This window comes from Phocoena phocoena, chromosome 15 (assembly GCF_963924675.1).
Source record: "Phocoena phocoena chromosome 15, mPhoPho1.1, whole genome shotgun sequence".
NCBI lineage: Eukaryota > Metazoa > Chordata > Mammalia > Artiodactyla > Phocoenidae > Phocoena > Phocoena phocoena.
Window position 1 is genome coordinate 341181 of NC_089233.1, and position 21054 is coordinate 362234.

Here is a 21054-nt window from a genome sequence, read left to right on the forward strand (position 1 = left end):
AAACAGATGGAGAAATATACCACATTCTTGGATTGGAAGAATCAATATTGTGAAAATCACTATACTACCTAAAGCAAGCTACGGATTCAATGCAATCCCTGTTAAACTACCAATGGCATTCTTCACAGAATTAGGACAAAAAATTGTATGGAAACACAAAAGATCCCAAATAGCCAAAGCAATCTTGAGAAAGAAAAATGGACCTGCAGTAATCAGGCTCCCTGACTTCAAACTATACTACAAAGCTACAGTAATCAAGACAGTATGGTCAACAGAAACATAGATCGGTGGTACAGGATAGAAAGCCCAAAGATAAACCCACTCACATATGGTCACCTAATTTACAACAAAGGAGGCAAGAACATACAATGGAGAAAAGACAGCCTCTTCAATAAACGGTGCTGGGAAAACTGGACAGCTACATGTAAAAGAATGAAATGAGAACACTCCCTAACACAATACACAAAAATAAACTCAAAATGGATTAAAGACCTAAATGTAAAACCAGACACTATAAAACTCTTAGAGAAAAACACTCTTTGACATAAAACCACAGCAAGATCTTTTCTGACCCCCCCCCCCAGAGTAATGAAAAGTTTAAAAATAAATAAATAAACAAATGGGACCTAAGTAAACTTAAAATCTTTTGCGCAGCAAAGGAAACCGTAAACAAGATAAAAAGACAACCCTCAGAATGGGAGAAAGTATTTGCAAATGAAACAATAGACAAAGGATTAATCTCCAAAACATACAAACAGCTCATGGAGCTCAATATCCAAAAAACCAACAACCCAATTAAAAATGGGTGGTGTTATTTTTAATATTAAAACACTGGAAACAACTCAACTGTCTAATCATGAGGAAAACATTGAGAAAACTTTTCTGGATCTTCTCAACACATTACACAATCACTTACACTGAGGACCATGAAGAATGTATAACAAATGAACAATATAAAATTGCATCCGTAACATGATTCCAACTATGTTTCAAAACCACAATGCACGGTTGGCGGGGAACAGGTGGAAAGGACTCCAGGTGATTTCTACTTCTTCTTTCCACTTTTGAACTTTTCAATTTTTCTTTAAAAGGCATGTATTACTTTAAAATGTGTTTTAACACTGTTCTAAAGGGAAGAAATAAATCCATTCCTTTGCGTTACGGCTACCTCTGTCCACAGGAGTGCCCATCAGAAGTAAAACACCGCTGAGCTCGGGGACACAGAGGTGCTTAAAACAGACCTGGGCCCCAGCTGGGGTCCCGTTCAGTCCCCAGAGACAGGTAGGTCGTGATACAAAGACCACGAGGAGGAGCCTGAGGTCACCCCAGAGAGAGATCTGGGTGGCCAGGGAGGAAGGCAGAAGGCGTGAGGCGGGGAGGGAAAGCTGGACGGGACTTCCTAGCCCCGAGCCCCCAGGATGAACCAGGAAGGGGGTGAGAGCTGTCATCCACGCAGGAGTGAGCTGGGCGATTCCCTCCTCAGGAGAGAGGGGGCGGGTGTGGCACGTACTCCCCCCACATGTCTGAGGGGCAGGCCAGCGAGGGAATCTGACCTCCAACGGCCCGCCACACTCTCTATCAGGGCTGTTTCCTTTTACCCCAGTGCCAATGGCATCTCTAACCAGTCCCCGAAGTTGAGAACAGCCAGCGACCCCACAAGCTATAGTCACAGCCAGCAGTTCCCAAACGTCCGCACCACCTTCCAGGAGGCCTCCTGAGACCCTGGGCCACTGGAAGAAGAGAGGATTTCCGTGGCGGGAATGAAGCCACCGTGGCCTCCTGCCCACCTCCCCGCAAAGAGCCGCAGGAGGCCGTCCCGCGGGCGCCCCGCCCGCCCCCTCCTGAGCACGCAGGCAGCGGAGGGGAGGCCCGACGGGGCTTCGGCGCCATACACACACCCCTGCACCAGCTAGGGGGTGGGCGGGGGGAGGACCGGGTGCTGGAGCCACTAACCTTCTCCAGCTTCTCGAAGTGCTCCCGGAGGAACCTCATGGGGCGCTCGGGCTTGGAGATGCAGAGCTGCACGATGCAGTCCTTGAGCACCTGCTGGGCGCCGTGCTTCTGCACGTAGAGCTCGCAGCCCCTCAGGCCGTCGTCCTCCTCCAGCTGCTGAGCCGATGGCGAGGCCATGGCGACCCGCTGCCCGCTTCCTGCGGAGGAAAACGCGAGTCCTGCCGACCTCGGAGGGGCAGGACTCCGGCCTGGGAACACGCGTCTTACACGCATCGTAAGGTTTATCTGTTGACCGACTTGACCTGGTGACACGCCAGGCGTTTTATTCTGCTGCTGTCAAAGGCCTCTCACCCTGGGGGCAAAGCTCAACTCTAAACAGATGCTCGCAGGGATGGAGGGGGATCCGGCGGGTTCCGGGCGCGGCTGAGAAACCTGAGGACGGAGAAGCGGGGCCCTGCGTGTGCAGCCCAGGCGTTTATGGGGTCTCACTTGCGTCCGTCCCTCCCCCTTTGGAGGACAGTGTGTGCCTGGAGCGCCCTCCGCGAGCTCCCGGGGAGATGGCGGGGGGACGTGGGGAGCTCTTACAGGCTCCACCGGAAAAGAAAGGGAAACAAAAACAAACGAAGCTCCGCGGACGGGCCTCCTGGGAAGATGAACCCGGCGAACAATGGCAGGGCCGCGCGTTCGGCCCGCGCTCGGCCAGGTCACAGTGACGGCCCGGAACCCGGCCAGCCCGCCAGCGCCGAGCACGCAGCCCGGCCTCCCCGGCCCCCCAACCCCCCAGCCCCCCGACCACGGTTTCCGGCCCCGGACCGGCCAAGGGGGCGGGGGCTCCCCGAAGGCCAAACTTCCTGGGGCCTCCCGGCCGGCGGGGGTTTCCGGAACAGACCCCTCCCCAGACCCGCGTACCTGGATGCGCGGCGCCGGAGGCCGGAGGCGGCTGCGCGGGGACGCGCGGGCGCGGGGACGGCGGGCGAGCGGGTCCCGCACTGCAGCGGCGCCGCCCTCCGTCCGCCCCCGCGCCGCGCCGATCCACCCCCAGCCCCGCCGCCCCCTTCCCGCCGACCGCGCTCCAGGCCTTCCCCGACTCCCCGCTTGCCCTCCCCGCCCCATCTCACTCCCGCCCCCCACCCCGTCTATCTCCCACATCCCCAGGACCCACCTCTCCCTTCCCCCTAGATTTCCCCTCACCGGCAGCCTACCCCGTCCCCTCCCTCTTTCCCCCTCCTCCCTCTTTCTCCTCCTCTTCCCTCCCCCGCCCCCACGGCATTCAGGCTGCACAGACAGACCCACAGATCCATGTGAAGCTGCGCGGCTGGACCAGGACCGCTGCTACCGCCCCGCAGGCTCCCTCCTCACACCTCCACCCCCTCCACTGGAGCCCCTGCGATTGCCCGGATTGTCCGCCCTGGCAGGTGGCAGCCACCTGCTGCCTTGGGGTGATGGCCTCCCCCACCTTCACACCTGGGGTGTCACATCTGCATGTCACAGGGCCTGCATTGGTGGCCAGGCAGGTCTAGGCTACTCCTTTTCTTGGTTAAGGGCACCAGCTTCACCCAGATGCCCCAGGGGGAAATCACAGGGTCATCCTAAATTCTTCCCACCACCCATGGGCTTCCAGGAGATCAGAGGCCATCACAGCCCCTAATCCACCAGCCCAGGCCTGCAGGAAAGGGAATCACCCTTATTTTCCTGTTGCCTAAAGTCATGTTTTGCTCCCATTCTGCCAGGGTGGTGGTGGAAACATCATCTCGGGCAGTTGGGGGTCCCCAACGCTTTACCTGGAGCAGTCTGAATACCAGGAGATGGGGTAGGGATCTCAGGCCTTTAAAGGGGAAGACCTCTGCTCTCCCACCCATACTGCCCCGTCCACAAAGACACATTGCAGGGTGGCCGGCTGCCCCGCACGCACCCCAACAGGGCTGATGCTGACCCAGCTTCTTCCTGACGGCTTGAAGCGAAAGGAAGAGGATGTGCTCAAATGGTCAGACTAGGAGCTCCTTCCTGCCTCTTCATCCCCTGCCCTCGGCGTGCCTCCTGGCCCATCCCCACCTCAGGTACAGTCACACCTGTCCCATCACACTTATTGCAAGAGTCATTTTCGGGAACTGAAGTCCAGTCTCAACTGAATCAAAACTTTATTCCACAACTAATTTAAACCGTTGGCTGTTTCTCCGCTCCACCTGCCCGATTGCTCAGACCTCCTCTCCCCGCTTGCTGCCCCTCCCCCCCGCCCCCCAGTTACTGCTGACTCCTCAGGGTGGCCTGGTGAAGAGGATGACAAAAAATTAGGGCCAGGTTTCACTTGACGGACTTGGCGGGGGGGCATATGCTCCAGGGCTGGCTTTTGTTCTCGGAATCTCCTGGGGTGCTCCAGGGATCTCTGCAGGGACCTTCCCCCTGCATGGTTCAGTGGGAGGGGGAGACCCTCTCCAAGGATGGCCTTCTAACCCCGAGCCCCCCCTCCACACACATAGCCTCCTCCTGGCAGGGAGCCCCCTGGACCACATCTTGCAAGACAAGGAGCTCTCCGGGTTCAGGGCCTGGCGGTCGGCTCAGTGCACCAAGCCCACCAGAAACTTGGTTCCTCCACCTCTCTCAGCTGTGGCTGGACGAGCCCCATCCTCCCACCACCACGGTGGCAGCTCCCACCAGCCTGTCCCCTGCAGACCCTTCCAGGCCACTCAGGTAGCTACTTCAGAGGCCCTGCCAGCCGGGGGCTACAAGCAGGCTCTCCCTAAGAACTCCCTCCCCACCTTCCTCAAGGAGTAGTGTGGGGCCAGGTCCCCCAGCCCGTGGCCCAGCCTGCAGACAAGCCCCTCCCATCTCTCCTGTGCCCCTGCCCCCTGCGTCGCCTGAGTGGGAGGGAAATGCTTCCAACACATCCAGCTCACTCACTGCTTCAAGGAGGGGAGCCAGGGACCCTCGAGAAAGCCTGGCCTCGCTCTGTGTCTGGGCCAGGCTGTGTTAACCAGTAAATGTCTGCATTGATGGCACAGCGGTTGTTTGCAGCTGATCCAAGTGGCTCCACCCTGAACGACACGATCCCTCCGGCCCTCTCCCTCCGTGATGGGGGGCGGCGAGCACAGGGTCCTGACTAGACCACCGGCAGCCAGTGGCCTTACGTGAGGACGGCAGGCATCCCCCTCATGGAGCAGGGACAGGAAACCGTGTGGACCAGTGATGCCATACACAGCTAGGTCGATGTCGCCACCGCTGGATGGTGACAAGTCCCGGTTTATTGGGTGTCCTGAAAACATGCAATGGTGATCATGTCATCATTCAGAAGTCCCAGCAAGTTGTGCTGGTCTGTGTGTCCCCGCCACCCACAGGGAAGGACCCACCCCAGCACAGCCAGCAGAAGGGCTTCACGTGCCCCAGCCCCGAGGTCCTCACCTCAGCCCTGGAACCCGAATCACCATGTCTTGCAAAGGTCCAACTTCAAAGCCACATTATTTTCCAACCACCCCTCTCCCCTGCCCCAAACTCCTGGCTCTGCCAAGTCCAGTTCACCCAGCAAGACTCAACAGGGACATTGCTTCTGCGGGGAACCCTCCCTGTGGCTCCCACACCTGAGGGCCAGGTTGGGCCCTGGGGTGCCGCCCAGGACTCCCTGCAGCTGCAGCTCTATTCTAAGTGTGCCAGAGGCCATTTGCTGAACTTCTGTCCCCCCCATTCCCCCTTCCTGCAGGGCAAGGAGACAGATACCCGCTGGGGTGAGGAAAGGAGGGTTCTCACCCACCCGCCCAGCGCTGACGTGGGCCCTGCCACCTGACCAGTGTGGGGCCGTGGGGCGGGGCCGGGGGCTTTTCCTGGAAGAGCCTTCGAATCTCCCCACCCGTCTAGGTGGGTGTGGCTCTCAACCCCAGCTGACAGGAACTGAAGGGACCAGGGGATGGGAGCAGAGCAAGAGGCCCAGGGTCAAGTCCCGTGACCAGCCACGTCCCTCATGGGGGAGCGAGCTAATTCCTCCCTGGAGCAGAGAGCCAACCTGGGGGGATGTGGGAGAGGAGCTGGGGTCAGGAGAGCAGGGAGCCCAGAGTGGGGATGAAGGGGAGGGATGTGGCCTGGGGCGCGGCCGCAGGCTCCTGAGAGGCAGCAGGAACCAGTCAGTGCATCTAATCCACACACTGCTCCCGGGGATGGTTTGGGGGCGTGGCGGGTGGGCCCCAGGCCCATCCAAGGCACTCCCAGCAGAGGACCCAGCCCTCTGCATGGACCCGGGGCCACCTTCAGGGGCCACAGCTGAGCCCTGCCTGGACTCCTGACCCACAGACCCTGAGGTGATCAGGGGGTGTAAGGTCCTGAGTTTATGGTGACTCCCCCAACGTCTGCAGAAAACAAAGCTGGTGACAACCTCAGGCAGCGAGGGCCGCCCGTCCCCAGGGCTCCATCATGCTTTCGTCTGTCCCTGACGAGTGTCTTCCCCCATCCGTGTTGTCCTCAAGCATCCTGCTCTCTGTTCCTCCCCGCACCTGCTCAGGGCGTCCTTCGATTGACTGTCCCCCCCTCCACCCCGCGCCCCGAGCGCCAAGCACTGAGCACGGGCTCCGCTAAGAGGAGGAGCTGCTGCGGATGCCGGGGACCCCGAGCGCCCCATGAGAACCGGCCGGAGGAGACAGCGAGTGAATGGACCAACCCAGCGCATCTGCTTACATCAGTTGATTATGCTGGCGAAACGACACACTTCACCACGTTTGTAACCAGGACACTGAACGAGGGGGTCCTGGAACAGACCTGAAGCTGCTTTTTCCTACCTTGGCCGGGTCTTTTTTTTTTTTTTTTTTTTTTTTGGTACGCGGGCCTCTCACTGTTGCGGCGCGCAGGCTCCGGACGCGCAGGCTCAGCGGCCATGGCTCACGGACCCAGCCGCTCCGTGGCACGTGGGATCTTCCCGGACCGGGGCACGAACCTGCGTCCCCTGCATCGGCAGGCGGACTCTCAACCACTGCGCCACCAGGGAAGCCCTTGGCCGGGTCCTTAAAATGTATTCGGAGAAGGAGTTTCCTTCTCTGCTCCTGCCTATACATTTTGGCTCAAACGTAGAGAATTTCAAAGTTCTACTGTCATGTTAAGATATAAACCCAGGGTCAACTGGGTCATTGTAAGTGTCCAGAGCTATGAAATGATCATAACTCCAGCCTGACTTTAAAGTTAAAGCCTTTTCCTTCCTCTGGTGAGGCTGAGGCGGGAGGCGGGCCGGGAAAGGACCGAGAAGTTTTGCTTTTTCCCTCTTACCCCACCATCCACCTGCCCCAAACCTGACCTTGGAACAGCCTCTAGCAACTGGAATTCCCAGCCCAGGCCACTGAGCCAGGTGCCTCATGGACATGGGATCATACAGCACGTGGCCTTTCGTGCTGGCTTCTCTCACTGTGCTTAACGTGGTCGAGGTTCATCCACACGGTAGCAGGGGTCAGCTCCGCGTTCCTGTTGAAGGCTGAGAGTCAGATATATGCCTCGTGTATTGTGTATCCACCCGCCCATCGCGGGCGGGTGGTGTGCTCCCGCCTTTCAGCTGCTGTGAATATGCTGCTGCGAAGGAGGGTGTCAAACCCGAGAGTCCTTGCTTCCCCTTCTTTCACCCGCACATCCAGATGGGGAATTGCCGGATCACTTGCTCATCCTGTCGAATTTTTTCAGGAACCACCACACTGTTTCCACGGTGGCTGCACTACTTCACATTCCCGCCGGTGGGCCTCAAGTGGCCTAATTCCTCCACATTCTTCCTCCCAAATGTCTGTCCGTTTCTGCTTGTTTTTTATAAGAACCATCCTAACAGGTGAGGTGGTGGCCAGACCTTCACAACAGGCACGAGCAGCTGGGCCCTCCTCTGCCACACTCTGACGGCCACAGCGAGTTACAGGCCAGCTGGGGCTCCACTTTACTGGGAGAGGACTGGCCATGTGTGCAGAGCCGGGGAAAAATGGGCTACTTTGGAAACAACTACACTGAACATGTTTTTTGGCTGTGGGATTTTGGCAGACATGCCTTAGAGAACCTCCCTTCTAGTCGTAACTTGCTAAGATTTTAAATGACAAATGGGCGTCAAATCTTATCAAATGCTTTACCTGCAACTACTGAGATGATCACACCATTTTTCTCCTTTTTCAAAAATGTGGTTGGACTTCCCTGGTGGCGCAGTGGTTAAGAATCTTCCTGCCAATGCAGGGGACACGGGTTCAAACCCTGGTCTTGGAAGATCCCACACGCCAGAGAGCAACTAAGCCTGTGCGCCACAGCTACTGAGCCTGTGCTCTAGAGCCCATGAGCCACAACTACTGAGCCCATGAGCCACAACTACTGAAGCCCGCGTGCCTAGAGCCCGTGCTCCACGACAAGAGAAGCCACCGCAGTAAGAAGCCCGTGCACCACAACGAAGAGTAGCCCCTACTCGCCACAACTAGAGAAGCCTGTGTGCAACAACAAACACCCAACTCAGCCAAAAATAAGTAAATAAATTTATTTATGTTTTTAAAAATGTGGTAAATCACATTAATTTTTAATGTTAAAAAATTAACTTGCATTCCTGGAATAAACTCAATCTGGTCTCAATGTATTATCCTTTCTAAAGTGCCTATTTCCAGATTTAATTTGTTAAGATTTTGTTTAGGATTTTTGCATCTGTGTTGAAAAAAGTTGATCTCTAATATTCCTTTCTGTAATTTCCCTCTCACTTTTTGGGATCAAGGCTGTGACACCGGCTCCACAAAATGAGTTGGGAGATGTTCTCTCTTCCTATTTTCAGATTGGAGTTATTTCCTTTTAAAAAAAAAAAAACTAAGAAAAAAAAAAAACTAAGTTGAATTTTATTAAAATTTAAAACTTCTGCTCTGCCAATTACTGTTAAGAAAATGAAAACCCACCGAGTGAGAGAAAATAGTAAAACATATACCTGATAAGACGTATCAAAATATATAAATCTTAAAACTCAACAATAAATACAATTAAAAATGGACAAAAGATCTGAACGTACATCTCACTAAATAAGATATAAAATGGAAAACAAGGATATGAAAAGATTCACATCATACGCCATAAGGAATTGCAAATAAAACAAGACGCCACTACAGACCCATTAGAATAGCTAACATTCAAAAAAAACTGACAATACCAATTGCTGGCAAGGATGTGACGCAATGGTCACTCTCACTCATTACTGTCTGGGAATGCAAAATGGTACAGGCACTTTAGAAGACAACTTGGCGGTTGGAGTTATTTCCTTAGTAAGTGTTCTGAAGTGTTTGCTGCCATCTGTGATTATAGCCTTTATTGTGGGAAGCTTTGAAATGATAAATTCAACTTCTTTAATAGGTAGTAGACTATTCTGAGTTTCTATTTCTTCTAGTGGAGATTTTAGTAAATTATGTTTTCCTAGGATTTCCTCTATTTCATATATTTTTTTGGCATAAATTATTATTACTTTAGTATCTTTTTAATGCTTAGAACCTTTCATGATAAACTTTTACCCTCATGTTGGTATTCGTGCTTTTGAACTTCTTTTTTCCTTGTCAGTCCTGACAGGTGGGTTATCGATTTTATTAGCCCTTAAAAAGAATAAACTCTTGGTTTTAATCATCTGTGTTGTATGTATGTTTGTTTTACTGTTTCATTAATTTCTGTTCTAACCTTTATCATTTCTTTTCCTTTACTGTGTTCAGATTTGTCCGTATATTTTCCTGTTGGGGAAAAACAAATCAACATTTTTTTTCTTTTTTTAACCCTAAACGGGCCACTGGAAGCAATTACAAAAGTATTTGTGGAACTAAAGAAAAACATCTGACATCAATTTGACTCTTGTCCCTCTGAAGGCACCCTGTTCTCTCTCTGGCAGTCTCCCACAAACTCCTGTTTTTCTTTGGTATTCCTAAGTTTCACAACATGTCAATACGTGTGCCTCACTGGTGCTGTGTAGTTCCTTCAATCTGAAGGTCTTTCACTTTTAACTCTGGCAAATTTGTCTCGGTTATCCCTTTGAATACCTTCTCTGCCCCATTTTGATTATCCCTTTTTCTAGGACGTGTACTAACCAGAAATTAGCATTATCTGCTTCTATCATCCACCTTTTACGCAGCTTCTTTTATGTAACTTCTTACTCCTGTTTCATGTTGCTCAGATAAAGACTTTTCTCTCCTTGGTCCCCCTGTTCTACTGCCCCTGCTTATTCTATTCAGTCTGGAAGAATGTCTGGGGACGGGACAAGAGGCCAGATCCCCCCTAAGTACTCATGTAGCCACCACCACAGTCAGGACACTCAAGCACCATCACTATACAAGGCTCCTTCTGCCACCCGTGTAGTCGCACCCAGCCCCACCCCTAACCCCTGGGGACCACTCACGTGTCCCCCATCTCTGTAATTATCTCATGCATGTTATACACATGGAATCACACTGTTGGTATCTTGTATGATTGTATTCTTTTACTCAGCATAATCCCCTAGAGATGCATCCAAGTTCTTGCATGTATCAATAGTTCCTTCCTCTTTATTTCTGAGTAGAATCGAGTTAATTTCCATGTTTGAAGATTGTCTTTCTGTTACTGATTTTTAGTTTGATTCCATTTTTTGTCAGAGAAAATGCTCTCTGTGATTTCACTTCTTTTACATTTGCTGAGGTCTGTCTTATGGATACAGTCTATCCTGGCATGTCCCTGGGCACCTGTGAATAACGGGCATCCTGCTCTGTTGGGTGGAGGGTCTGTAAATGTCCACTGATCCCTTTGGTTGATGGTGTTCTGTGTCCTTGTGGAATGTCTAGTAGTTCCAGCAGTTGTGGAGAGTGGGTGCTGAGGTCCTCACCTGTAACTGGGGGTTGGTCTCTCTCCTTTCAGCTCTGCCGGTGTTTGCTTCATGTATCTTTTTTTTTTTTTTTTGCTTCATGTATCTTGAAGGTCTGTTGTTTGGGTCATAAACATTTGCGATTGCTATGTATCTTCCTGGTGGATGGATCCTTTTATTCTTATACAATGGCCCTCCTTTTCTGTAGAAATTTCCCTGGCGCTGAAGGGAAATTAGCTGATATTAGTCATTCTGCTTTTTATAAATGAATGTTTACACGATGTCTTTTTCCTTTTTCTTTCAACCTACCCACATCATTACGTTTGAAGTGAGTTTTAGCATATGGTAAATGACATATAGTTGGGTCGTGGCTTTTTATTCCCTCTGCAAATCTTTGTCTTCTAACTGGTGTGTTTGGCCCCTTTACATTTTGAACGATTGATAGAGGCTAAGTTTGCCATTTTATTATTTGTGTTTGTTTCCTCGTGCCATATTATGGGATACTTGAATATCCTTTAGAATCCCACTTTATAACGTATTGAGTATATCACTGTTTACTCTTCTCAGTGGCTGTTCTACACGCTCCTGTGCACGTATGTAATTATCAGTACTGGTACCGATGTTTCACATCTAGTGCAGTGTAGAAACCTCCCTTTACCCTCACTTTTCAAATATAATTATTGTAAATATTTCCCCCACGCGCACAGAGCTCATCGGTATTATCATTTTTATATATAAATTTATTTTTGGCTGCATTGGGTCTTTGTTGCTGCGTGCTGGCTTTTCCCTAGGTGCGGAGAGCAGGGTCTACTCTTTGTTGCGGGGCACGGGCTTCTCATAGCGGTGGCTTCTCTTGTTGCAGAGCACGGGCTCTAGGCGCCTGGGATTCAGTAGTCGTGGCACGTGGGCTCTAGAGCGCAGGCTCAGTAGTTATGCTGTGCACGCTTAGTTGCTCTGCAGCACGTGGGATCTTCCCAGACCAGAGATCGAACCCTTGTCCCCTGCATCGGCAGGCAGATTCTTAACCACTGCACCACCAGGGAAGTCCCAGTATTATAGTTTTTGCTTCAACAATCAGATATAAAAAATATGCCACTTCCTTCTGGCCGCTGTGATTTCAGACGAGAAATCTGTCATTCACACTGGTGTTCCTCTCTAGGAAACACATCATTTCTCTCTGGCTGTTTTTACATTTTTTTTTCTGTCTTTAGTCCTCACAGATTTAATTACGATGTTTCTTAGTATGGATTTTCAGAAGGCTCATCCTACACAGGGGTTCCTTAGCTTCTTGTACCTATGGGTGTATGTCTTTCACCAAATTTGGGAAGTTTTCAGCCACTGTTTCTTCAAACACTTTTTCAGCCCACATTCTCCCTCCTCCTGTTCTGAGACTCTGGTGATAAAAACGATTGTTCTGCAGATCTGAGGCTCTGTGCACTTTTTTGTTGTTGTTGTTTTTGCGGTACGTGGGCCTCTCACTGCTGTGGCCTCTCCCGTTGCGGAGCACAGGCTCCAGACGCGCAGACTCAGCGGCCACGGCTCACGGGCCCAGCCACTCTGCAGCATGTGGGGTCTTCCCGGACCGGGGCACGAACCCGTGTCCCCTGCATCTGCAGGCAGACTCTCAACCACTGCGCCACCAGGGAAGCCCCATAAATATTTTTAAAAGCATTTTTATGACTGCTTTAAAATCCTTTTCAGATAATTCCAAGATTTATCTTGGTGTTCACGTCAGTTCACTTCTTTTCATGTTCAAATAATGGTTTTCCTTGGTTCTTGGTATGACCAGTGGTTTTTTACTGTATACTGGACATTTTGGTTATTGTGTCAGAAGAATCCTGATTTTATTTAAATCTTCTATTTCAGAGACTTCCCTGGCAGTCCAGTGGTTCAGACTTCGCCTTCCAATGCAAGGGGTGCAGGTTCTATCCCTGGCCAGGGATCTAAGATCCCGCATGCCTCGCGGCCAAAACACCAAAATATATTAAAAAAAAAAAAAAGAAGCAATATTGTAACAAATTCAATAAAAACTTTAAAAAATGGTCCACATCAAACAAAAAATTAATCTTCTATTTCAGCAGAAAGTCATCCCATTTAGGTTTAGTGTATAAATTCCAGCCTACTTTTATGGCCTGTGGTTCTCATGATAGTTTTATTTCCCCAGCCCTTGCAATGCCCTTCCTGTCTGCTCCATTCTCCCGGTGCTGCCCCGGCTGTCACTCCATCCCTGTGGGTGCTGCCTGCAGTGTCAGAAGGCATGTGGCCAGGCTGCCTGGTGGTTCAACAAAGACCTCAAGAAATAGCGGAACAAAGAAGCTTACGACTCATAGGTCCTGGAGGAGGTACAGGCAGAGTGCCCAGGAGTCAGGACCCGGGGCGCACACCTGTATTAGGTCCATAGGGCTGTGCTTTGGGGTTCCTGGGCTAAGGCTGGATAGGTCAGTTCAAACCAGAGGGAGCAGGGTTTTGGTGAGCTTCACAGGGGTTTAATCTATGGGGCCCACAGGGAGAGAGGTTATCACAAGGGTGTTGGGCGGGGGGTCACATCAGGAACTTCGGTTTACTGGTGACTCTGCGGGCTGTCATCTAGGTCACACACTCGAGGGAGGGCTCCTGTCTGTTCAAGGCCCCGCAGGCAGCGGGCCACACAGAACAGATGCCGAGGCAGTGATCGTGTACTCAGTGTGAGTGGCCTGTCGGCAGGTCTGGGTTGCAGCCCCCTCTAGCGCCTATTCCAGGAACCTGTAAGCAAGAAAGAGAAACCCCAGGGACCCATCCCATGGCTGTTCCCCCAGTGCTGGAGTCCCCAGTCAGCCCGTCTCCTTCCCAGCTCAGAGCCTTTCCCCATCGTCTGCTGAACTAGCTGCAAGGTACTTAGCTGTACTTCGTGGGGAGCAGCTGGGAAAGTGAGTCAGCAGCACCTTCCGGGGCGGGGAGTCCACCACCCCCATTTAAGCGTTTACTCACTCATCTCAGCCAGAGCACGGCCTTCGCAACGGCCTCATGTGGCGACTGCCTGGCTCCCTGCTAACCTGTTCTGCAACAGCCAAAGCAGTTTTCTAAAAACACAAACCTTACGCGAAACTCTTCCACCTTAAATCCTCCCTTGCATCCCCCACTGGGACCCAGTGGAGCCACCCAGAGGACCCTGCTCCCCCGGGCCCCTGGGCTCTAGCCACAGGGCACTTTTCTTCATTTCCCGGAACAGTGTCAGGCCCCCTCCCCGTATTTGTTCCTAGGGCTGCCCAAACAAATACCATAAATAAACCTGGCGGCTTAAACAACACAAATTTATCTCCCCACTGCTCTGGAATCCAGAAGTCCAGGATCACGGTGTCAGAGGCTGCTTCCCCCAGAGCCGCTGAGGGAGTGAGTCTGCTCCAGGCCGCTCTCCTAAGCTTGCAGATGGCCATCCATGTTCATGATCGTTCTCCCTGTGTGCTTGTCTGTCTCCAGTTTCCCCTTTCTATAAGGACACAGTCATATGGATTAGGGCCCATCCTAATGGCCCCTTCTTAACTGGATGAGTCCGAATGGCCCTATTGCTAAGTAAGGTCATGTTTTGAGGTCCTGGGGGGGGGTCAGGACTCCACTACGTGAACTTTGGGGGGCACAACTGAGCAGTCCCACTCCCACCATAGACCTTTGCCCATGCTGTCCCCTCCCTCTGCAACGCTTTCACCCCCCCCTTCACCTAGTTAACTCAATTACCCACTATATTACGCTGGGGCTGTCACCTCCTCCAGGAAGCCTTCCAGTCTACGCCAAGTTCCTTGGCCTTCATCCCTCAGGACCACGGTAACTGCACGCTGATTAACGTGTCACCCACTAGACGAAGACCCGAGCCGGAGAGACCAGGTGCCCTCTCCACGTCACCGTATCCGACGGAACTGGTCCGACCGGGGCATGCAGGAGAGGTGAGGGTCACAGTAGCCACCTAAGGACACGAAAGGGCACGACCACCACGCCTCCCTGTACACAAGTCCGCAGCGGCCATCATATCGGGCTCCAAACCTGCCCAGGACCCCCGGCCTGGCCCGCGTCCCCTCAGCCCTCCGACTCCCCGCCCCGGCCCCGCCCCCCGGCCGTGTCCTGTCAGTGTGCCGAGCTGCCAATAAAGTTACTCTCGGAGCCGACCGGAAAACGCGCCGTAATCCGCGCCGCGACCGTCGTAAAAGCGCCAGTCTCCCCTGGTGACTAGCAACGCGGGGAAGATGGCGGCGCTGGTGGCGACCGAGGCCGCGGCGTCCCCGGACCCGGCGGAAGCCGCCGAGATGGCCGAGGCGGCGGAGCTAAGCCGCGTACTGAGCCGCATGCTGCCCGGTCTGGAGGCCGACAGCAAGCTGGGCCGGCGGCGCGCGCTGGAGGCGCTGCAGCGCACCCTGGAGGCGGCGCGGCCCGAGGCGCCCGACGGCGACCCCGCCGCCGCAGCCGCCGCCTTTCAGGGCCCGTGGGCGCGCTTGCTGCTGCCGCGCCTGCTGCGCTGCCTGGCCGACCCGGCCGAGGGCTGCCGCGCGCTGGCCGTGCACCTGCTGGACTTGGGCCTGCGGCGAGCCGCCCGGCCCCGTGACGCCCTCCCGCGCCTGCTACCCGCTCTCGCCGCGCGCCTGGCCGGCCCCGAGCCCGCGCGCCGCCCACCGCCCGAGGTCTGCGAGGAGCTGCGCCTGGCGCTAGTGCAGCTGCTCCACCTGGCCGTACGCCTGAGCGGCGCTGCGCTCGCGCCCCACCTGGACGACGCGGTGCGCGTGCTGCGCTGCACGCTGCTTGACCCCTTCGCCGCCGTGCGCCGAGAGAGCTGCGAGTGCGCCGCGGGCCTGGCGCGAGCCACGCCAGGTGCCCGCCCTTGTCTCCTCCCACGTCGCCCCCTCCCCACGCCCGCCCTCGTCCGCACCCTGTTGCACCCGCAGCCAGGAGCGCAGTGCCTGCCCGCAGTGGATGCTCGCTGGTTGCCGAGTGAAGCATCTCCCCGTCTCAACGCCGTCCCCTCTGTCCCCCACCCCCCAGTTCTGCGCACGGGGTCTCTCCTCTGGCTCCCCGCACACTGGGCAGTAGTGGACCGAAGCCTGCCTTGATCTCAGGACCCGAACGCTGAAAGAACTCGCCCCAAGTATCACAGAAATAGCGACCTTACAGAAGGGTCTCAAGCAGCGGCACGACTGCTAAACCAGAGGGTTAGCTTGGCTGTCACGAAGAGCCCCTGGTCGTGACTTCCTGTGAGGCCTTTAGGAAGTGGGGTGGCTTTGCCTGAGGCGGTGCCGATCCAGCTTCCTGCGGTCGTGCTGGCTGGCTGGCAGCAGGCTCATCCAGAGGTGGGGACGCGCAGTGTCTCCCCACTCAGTGTACTCTGGAGTGCCTGTCGCAGCCATCTGCAGCTTCAGGTTCTCCCCTCCCAGCTCTTGTGTTCAGCTGAGATGGGTCCAGCCCCAGCCTTTTCCCTTTGGTCCTCCCAAGTCTCTGGGTCGGAGAGGTGGTGTTTGGGTCACACGCCCAACTCTGCACCTCTTCTGGTGCTGGGGTACAAAGCTGTGTGTGGCCAGCCCAAGGGAACTGGGCCAGGGTTGACGCTCACAAGCTCCCCTGGTGACTGATGGTCTCCCCGTCCCACAGACCACTTCCACATGCAGTCGGAGTCCTTGATCGGCCCCCTGATGCAGTCCATCTCCCACCAGCACTGGAAGGTGCGGGTGGCCGTCATCGAGGCCACGGGCACGGTGATCCAGTTTGGCAGCGGGAAGTCAGTGGATGACGTCCTTCCTCACTTTGCTCAGCGGCTCTTTGATGATGTCCCCCAGGTAACCAGAGTTTCTCCTCCAGGCAGTCCCTTTTCTCCACCAGAAGTGTGCCAGTGTGCTATTTGTCACTCCCTCACTTTTGTCTTTTTTTTTAAGACACTATATGTGACGTTAAATGTCCTTCCATCATTCGCGGTCACAGGTGTTCCTATTTGACGTCTTTGAGAAGCTGGGGGAGACCTGAGTTGTCTTAATATATTTGTTATTCTTAATTCTAAGGAATGGGGAAGAGGACTGCTTCCTTTTAGGAAGGAACTCTAAACTGAGTATTTCCACGGTTTGCAGAAGCATCTGTAACACCCTCCTCCATCAAGGTGATTTAATCAAAAAGCCGCAGAGGTTGGCAAACGAGGCCTGGGAGGAGGATGGAGCCAGGGTTGGTGTGTTGGGGTAACTCCTTCCATTGGCATTGCGGCCTGAGGAGAGACAGACAGACAAGACAGGCAGGCAGGTGGAGGTGAGAGAACCGGCTCTTTTGTTGGCAGAAGCCAGCTCAGAGGGCGTGTCGTGGATTTGAGGCCGTGTCGTGGATTTGAGGCCGTGGGGAGCAGAGTGAAGGCTGTGAGGGCAGGCTCTCTCCCAAAGGGAGGATGGGGTGAAGGGCTCCGGTCCCTTGGGGTGGGAGGAGCGGTGGTTGCCGGTGGGGGACTTGCAGGGTGGTTGGCCCGTGGCCCCTGTGGCCCCGACAGCAGAAGTGCCAGCCTCCTCGTGTCCTGTCCATCCATACATTAAATATCATCTCATTCCTTCCCACAGAAGTCCTCCACGTCCGAGGCTTGGGGCTGCTGTAAGGTACGCAGGGCCCCCAGCTGGAGCTGGCCTCCCGCTCCAGGCCTGGGTCTGGCCCCAGGCCGCTCGCAGCAACCCACCCTGCCTCCAGCCACACGTTGTTGATTTGTTTCTTTCTTCTTTTTTTTTATTGGCATATAGTTGATTTACAATGTTGTGTTAATTTCTGTTGTGCAGCCAGGTGATTCACTTAGACATACATGTACGTTGTCTTTTAGACGCTTTTCCATTATGGTTTATCACAGGATGTTGAATATAGTTCCCCGTGCTCTACAGTAGGACCTTGTTGTTTACCCATCCTGTATATACTAGTTTGCATCTGCTAATCCCGAACTCCCACTCCATCCCTCTCCCACCCTCCTCCCCCTTGGCAACCACAAGCGTGTTCTCTGTGTCTGTGCGTCTATTTCTGTTTCATAGATAGGTTCATTTGTGTCGTATTTTAGATTCCACATGTAAGTGATATCACATGGTATTTATCTGTCTCTGACTTACTTCACTTAGTATGACAATCTCTAGGTCCATCCGTGTTGCTGCAAGTGGCATTATTTCATTCTTTTTTACGTCTGAGTAATATTCCACTGTATATATGCACCACATCTTCTGTATCCATTCCTCTGTCCATGGACATTTAGGTTGCTTCCGTGTCTTGGCTATAGTGAATAGTGCTGCTGTGAACATAGGGGTGCATGAATCTTTTCGAATTATGGCTTTCTCTGGATATATGCCCAGGAGTGGGATTGCTGGATCATATGTTAGCTATAGCTTTAGTTTTTTGAGGAGCCTCCATACTGTTCTCCATAGTGGCTGCACCAACTTACATTCCCACCAACACTGTAGGAGGGTTCCCTTTTCTCCACACTCTCCAGCATTGGTTATTTGTAGACTTTTTAATGATGGCCATTCTGACCTGTGTGAGGTGATACCTCACTGTAGTTTTGATTTGCATTTCTCAAATAATTACCAATGTTGAGCATCTTTTCATGTGCCTGTTGACCATCTGTATGTCTTCTTTAGAGAAATGTCTATTTAGGTCTTCTGCCCGTTTTTCGATTGGGTTGTTTGGTTTTTTGTTGTTGAGCTGTATGAGCTGTTTGTATATTTTGGTAATTAATCCCTCGGTCACATCATTTGAAAATATTTTCTCCCAGTCCATAGGTCATCTTTTTGTTTTGTTTATGGTTTCCATGGCTGTACAAAAGATTGTGAGTTTGATTAGGTCCCATTTGTTTATTTTTGCTATTATCTCTGTTGCTTTGGAGACTGACCCTTTGTATGATTTATGTCAGAGAATGTTTTGCTTATGTTCTTTTCTAGGAGTTTTATGGTGTCATGTCTTAAGTTTAAGTTTTTAAGCCATTTTGAGTTTATTTTTGTGTATGGTGAGAGGGTGTGTTCGTTGATTTACATGCGCCTGTCCAACTGTCCCAACACCACTTGCTGAAGAGGCCGTCTTTTCCCCATTGTGTATTCTTGCCTCTTTTGTCAAAGATTAATTGTCCATGGTTGTGTGGGTTTATTTCTGGGCTCTCTAGTCCATTGATCCATATGTTTGTTTTTGTGCCAATACCATGCTGGTTTTTTTTTTTAAATAAATTTATTTATTTTTGGCTGCGTTGGGTCTTCGTTGCTGCACACGGGCTTTCTCTAGTTGTGGCGAGCGAGGGCTGCTCTTTGTTGCAGTGCACGGACTTCTCATTGCAGTGGCTTCTTGTGGCGCATGGGCTTAGTTGCTCTGCGGCATGTGGGATCTTCCCAGACCAGGGCTCAAACCCGTGTCCCCTGCATTGGCAGGCGGATTCGTTTTTTTTTTTTTCGGTACGCAGGCCTCTCACTGCGGTGGCCTCTCCCGTTGCGGAGCACAGGCTCCAGACGCGCAGGCTCAGCGGCCATGGCTCACGGGCCCAGCTGCTCCACGGCATGTGGGATCTTCCCAGACCGGGGCACGAACCCGTGTTCCCTGCATCGGCAGGCGGACTCTCAACCACTGCGCCACCAGGGAAGCCCGGCAGGCGGATTCTTAACGACTGCACCAAGGAAGCCCCTACCATGTTCTTTTGATTACTGTAGCTTTATAGTATTGTCTGAAGTCTGGGAGGGTTATGCCTTCTGCTTTTTTCTTTTTCCTCAGGTTTGCCTTGGCAATTCTGGATCTTTTATGATTCCATGTAAATTTTAGGATTATTTGTTCTCACTCTATGAAAACTGTCATGGGTAATTTGATAGGTATCACATTAAATCTATAGATTTCTTTATGTTTTATAGCTTTCAGCACATAAGTCCTTTACCTCCTTGGTCAGGTTTATGCCTAAGTATTTTAATTTTTTGGTTGCAATTTTTAAAAGTTTTTTTTGTTTTAATTTCCTTATGATGTTTCATTGTTAGTGTAAAGAAATGCAACCAATTTCTGTATGTTAATCTTGTATCCTGCTACTTTGCTGAATTTGTTCATCAGTTCTAGTAGTTTTTGTGTGGAGTCTTTATGGTTTTCTAAATATAGTATCATGTCATCTGCATATAGTGAGAATTTTACCTCTTCTGTTCCAACTTGCATACCTTTTATTCTTTTTTCTTATCTGATTGCTGTGGCTAGGACTTCCAATATATGTTGAATGGAAGTGGTGAGAGTGGAGGAAGACTTTCAGCTTTTCACCGTTGAGTATTGTGTTGGCTGTGGGTTTGTCACAAGTAGCTTTTATTATGTTGAGATATGTTATTTCTATACCCACTTTGGTAAGAGTTTTTATCATGAATGGATGTTGAATTTTATCAAATGCTTTTTCTGCATCTCTTGAGATGAGCATGTGGGTTTTGTCTTTTGTTGATGTGGTGTTTCACATTGATGGATTTGCGTATGTTGAACCATCCTTGTGACCCTGGGATGAGTCCAACTTGACCGTGGTGTATGATCTTTTTTATGTGTTCTTGGATTGGGTTTGGTAACATTTGGTTGAGAATTTTTGCATCTATATTCATCGAAGATATTGGCCTATAATTTTCTTTTTTGGTGGTGTCTTTGTCTGATTTTGGTATCAGGGTGATGGTGGCTTCATAGAATGTCTTTGGGAGTGTTACCTCCTTTTCAGTCTTCTGGAAGAGTTTGAGGAGGATAGGTGTACATTCTTTGTATGCTTGGTAGAATTCCTCAGTGAAGCCACCCAGTCCTGGATTTTTGTTTGCAGGGAGTTTTTGTTTTGTTTCTGTTTGTTTGTTTTTTGCCACACCATGCAGCTTGTGGGATCTTAGTTCCCCAAGAAGGGATTGAACCTGGGCCCTGGCAGTGAAAGCACCAAGTCCTAACCACTGCACCACCAGGGAATTCCCTGCAAGGAGCTTTTTTTTTTTTTTTTAATTAATTACTTTATTTATTTATTTATAGCTGTGTTGGGTCTTCATTTCTGTGCGAGGGCTTTCTCTAGTTGTGGCAGGCGGGGGCCACTCTTCATCGCGGTGTGCAGGCCTCTCACTATCACGGCCTCTCTTGTTGCGGAGCAGAGGCTCCAGACGCGCAAGCTCAGTAATTGTGGCTCACGGGCCCAGTTGCTCCGCGGCATGTGGGATCTTCCCAGACCAGGGCTCGAACCCATGTCCCCTGCATTGGCAGGCAGGTTCTCAGCCACTGCACCACCAGGGAAGCCCAGGGAGCTTTTTTATTACAGATTCTACTTAACTTCTAGTAATTGGTCTGTTTAAGTTCTCTATTTCTTCGTGTTTCAATTTTGGTGAGCTGTATGTTTCTAGACA

The 21054-nt window shown here is 51.9% G+C and overlaps 2 protein-coding genes across 2 annotated transcripts in view; one reads left to right on the forward strand and one right to left on the reverse strand.

The window, feature by feature from the left end:
- The window catches only part of PRKAR1B (protein kinase cAMP-dependent type I regulatory subunit beta), an 86622-nt gene extending 83729 nt beyond the window's left edge, over positions 1–2893 (reverse strand). The window contains exons 1-2 of the mRNA XM_065892159.1: positions 2863–2893; positions 1954–2150 (exon numbers count right to left, since the gene is read on the reverse strand). Coding sequence (XP_065748231.1) covers positions 1954–2130 — 177 coding nt within the window. The 5' untranslated portion in view covers positions 2131–2150; positions 2863–2893. The remainder of the gene's footprint in view (positions 1–1953; positions 2151–2862) is intronic.
- Positions 2894–14943: 12050 nt separating this feature from the next.
- Positions 14944–21054, forward strand: part of DNAAF5 (dynein axonemal assembly factor 5) — a 35308-nt gene continuing 29197 nt past the window's right edge. Inside the window, exons 1-2 of the mRNA XM_065892255.1 lie at positions 14944–15562; positions 16337–16521. Of these exons, the coding sequence (XP_065748327.1) occupies positions 14944–15562; positions 16337–16521 (804 nt within the window). The remainder of the gene's footprint in view (positions 15563–16336; positions 16522–21054) is intronic.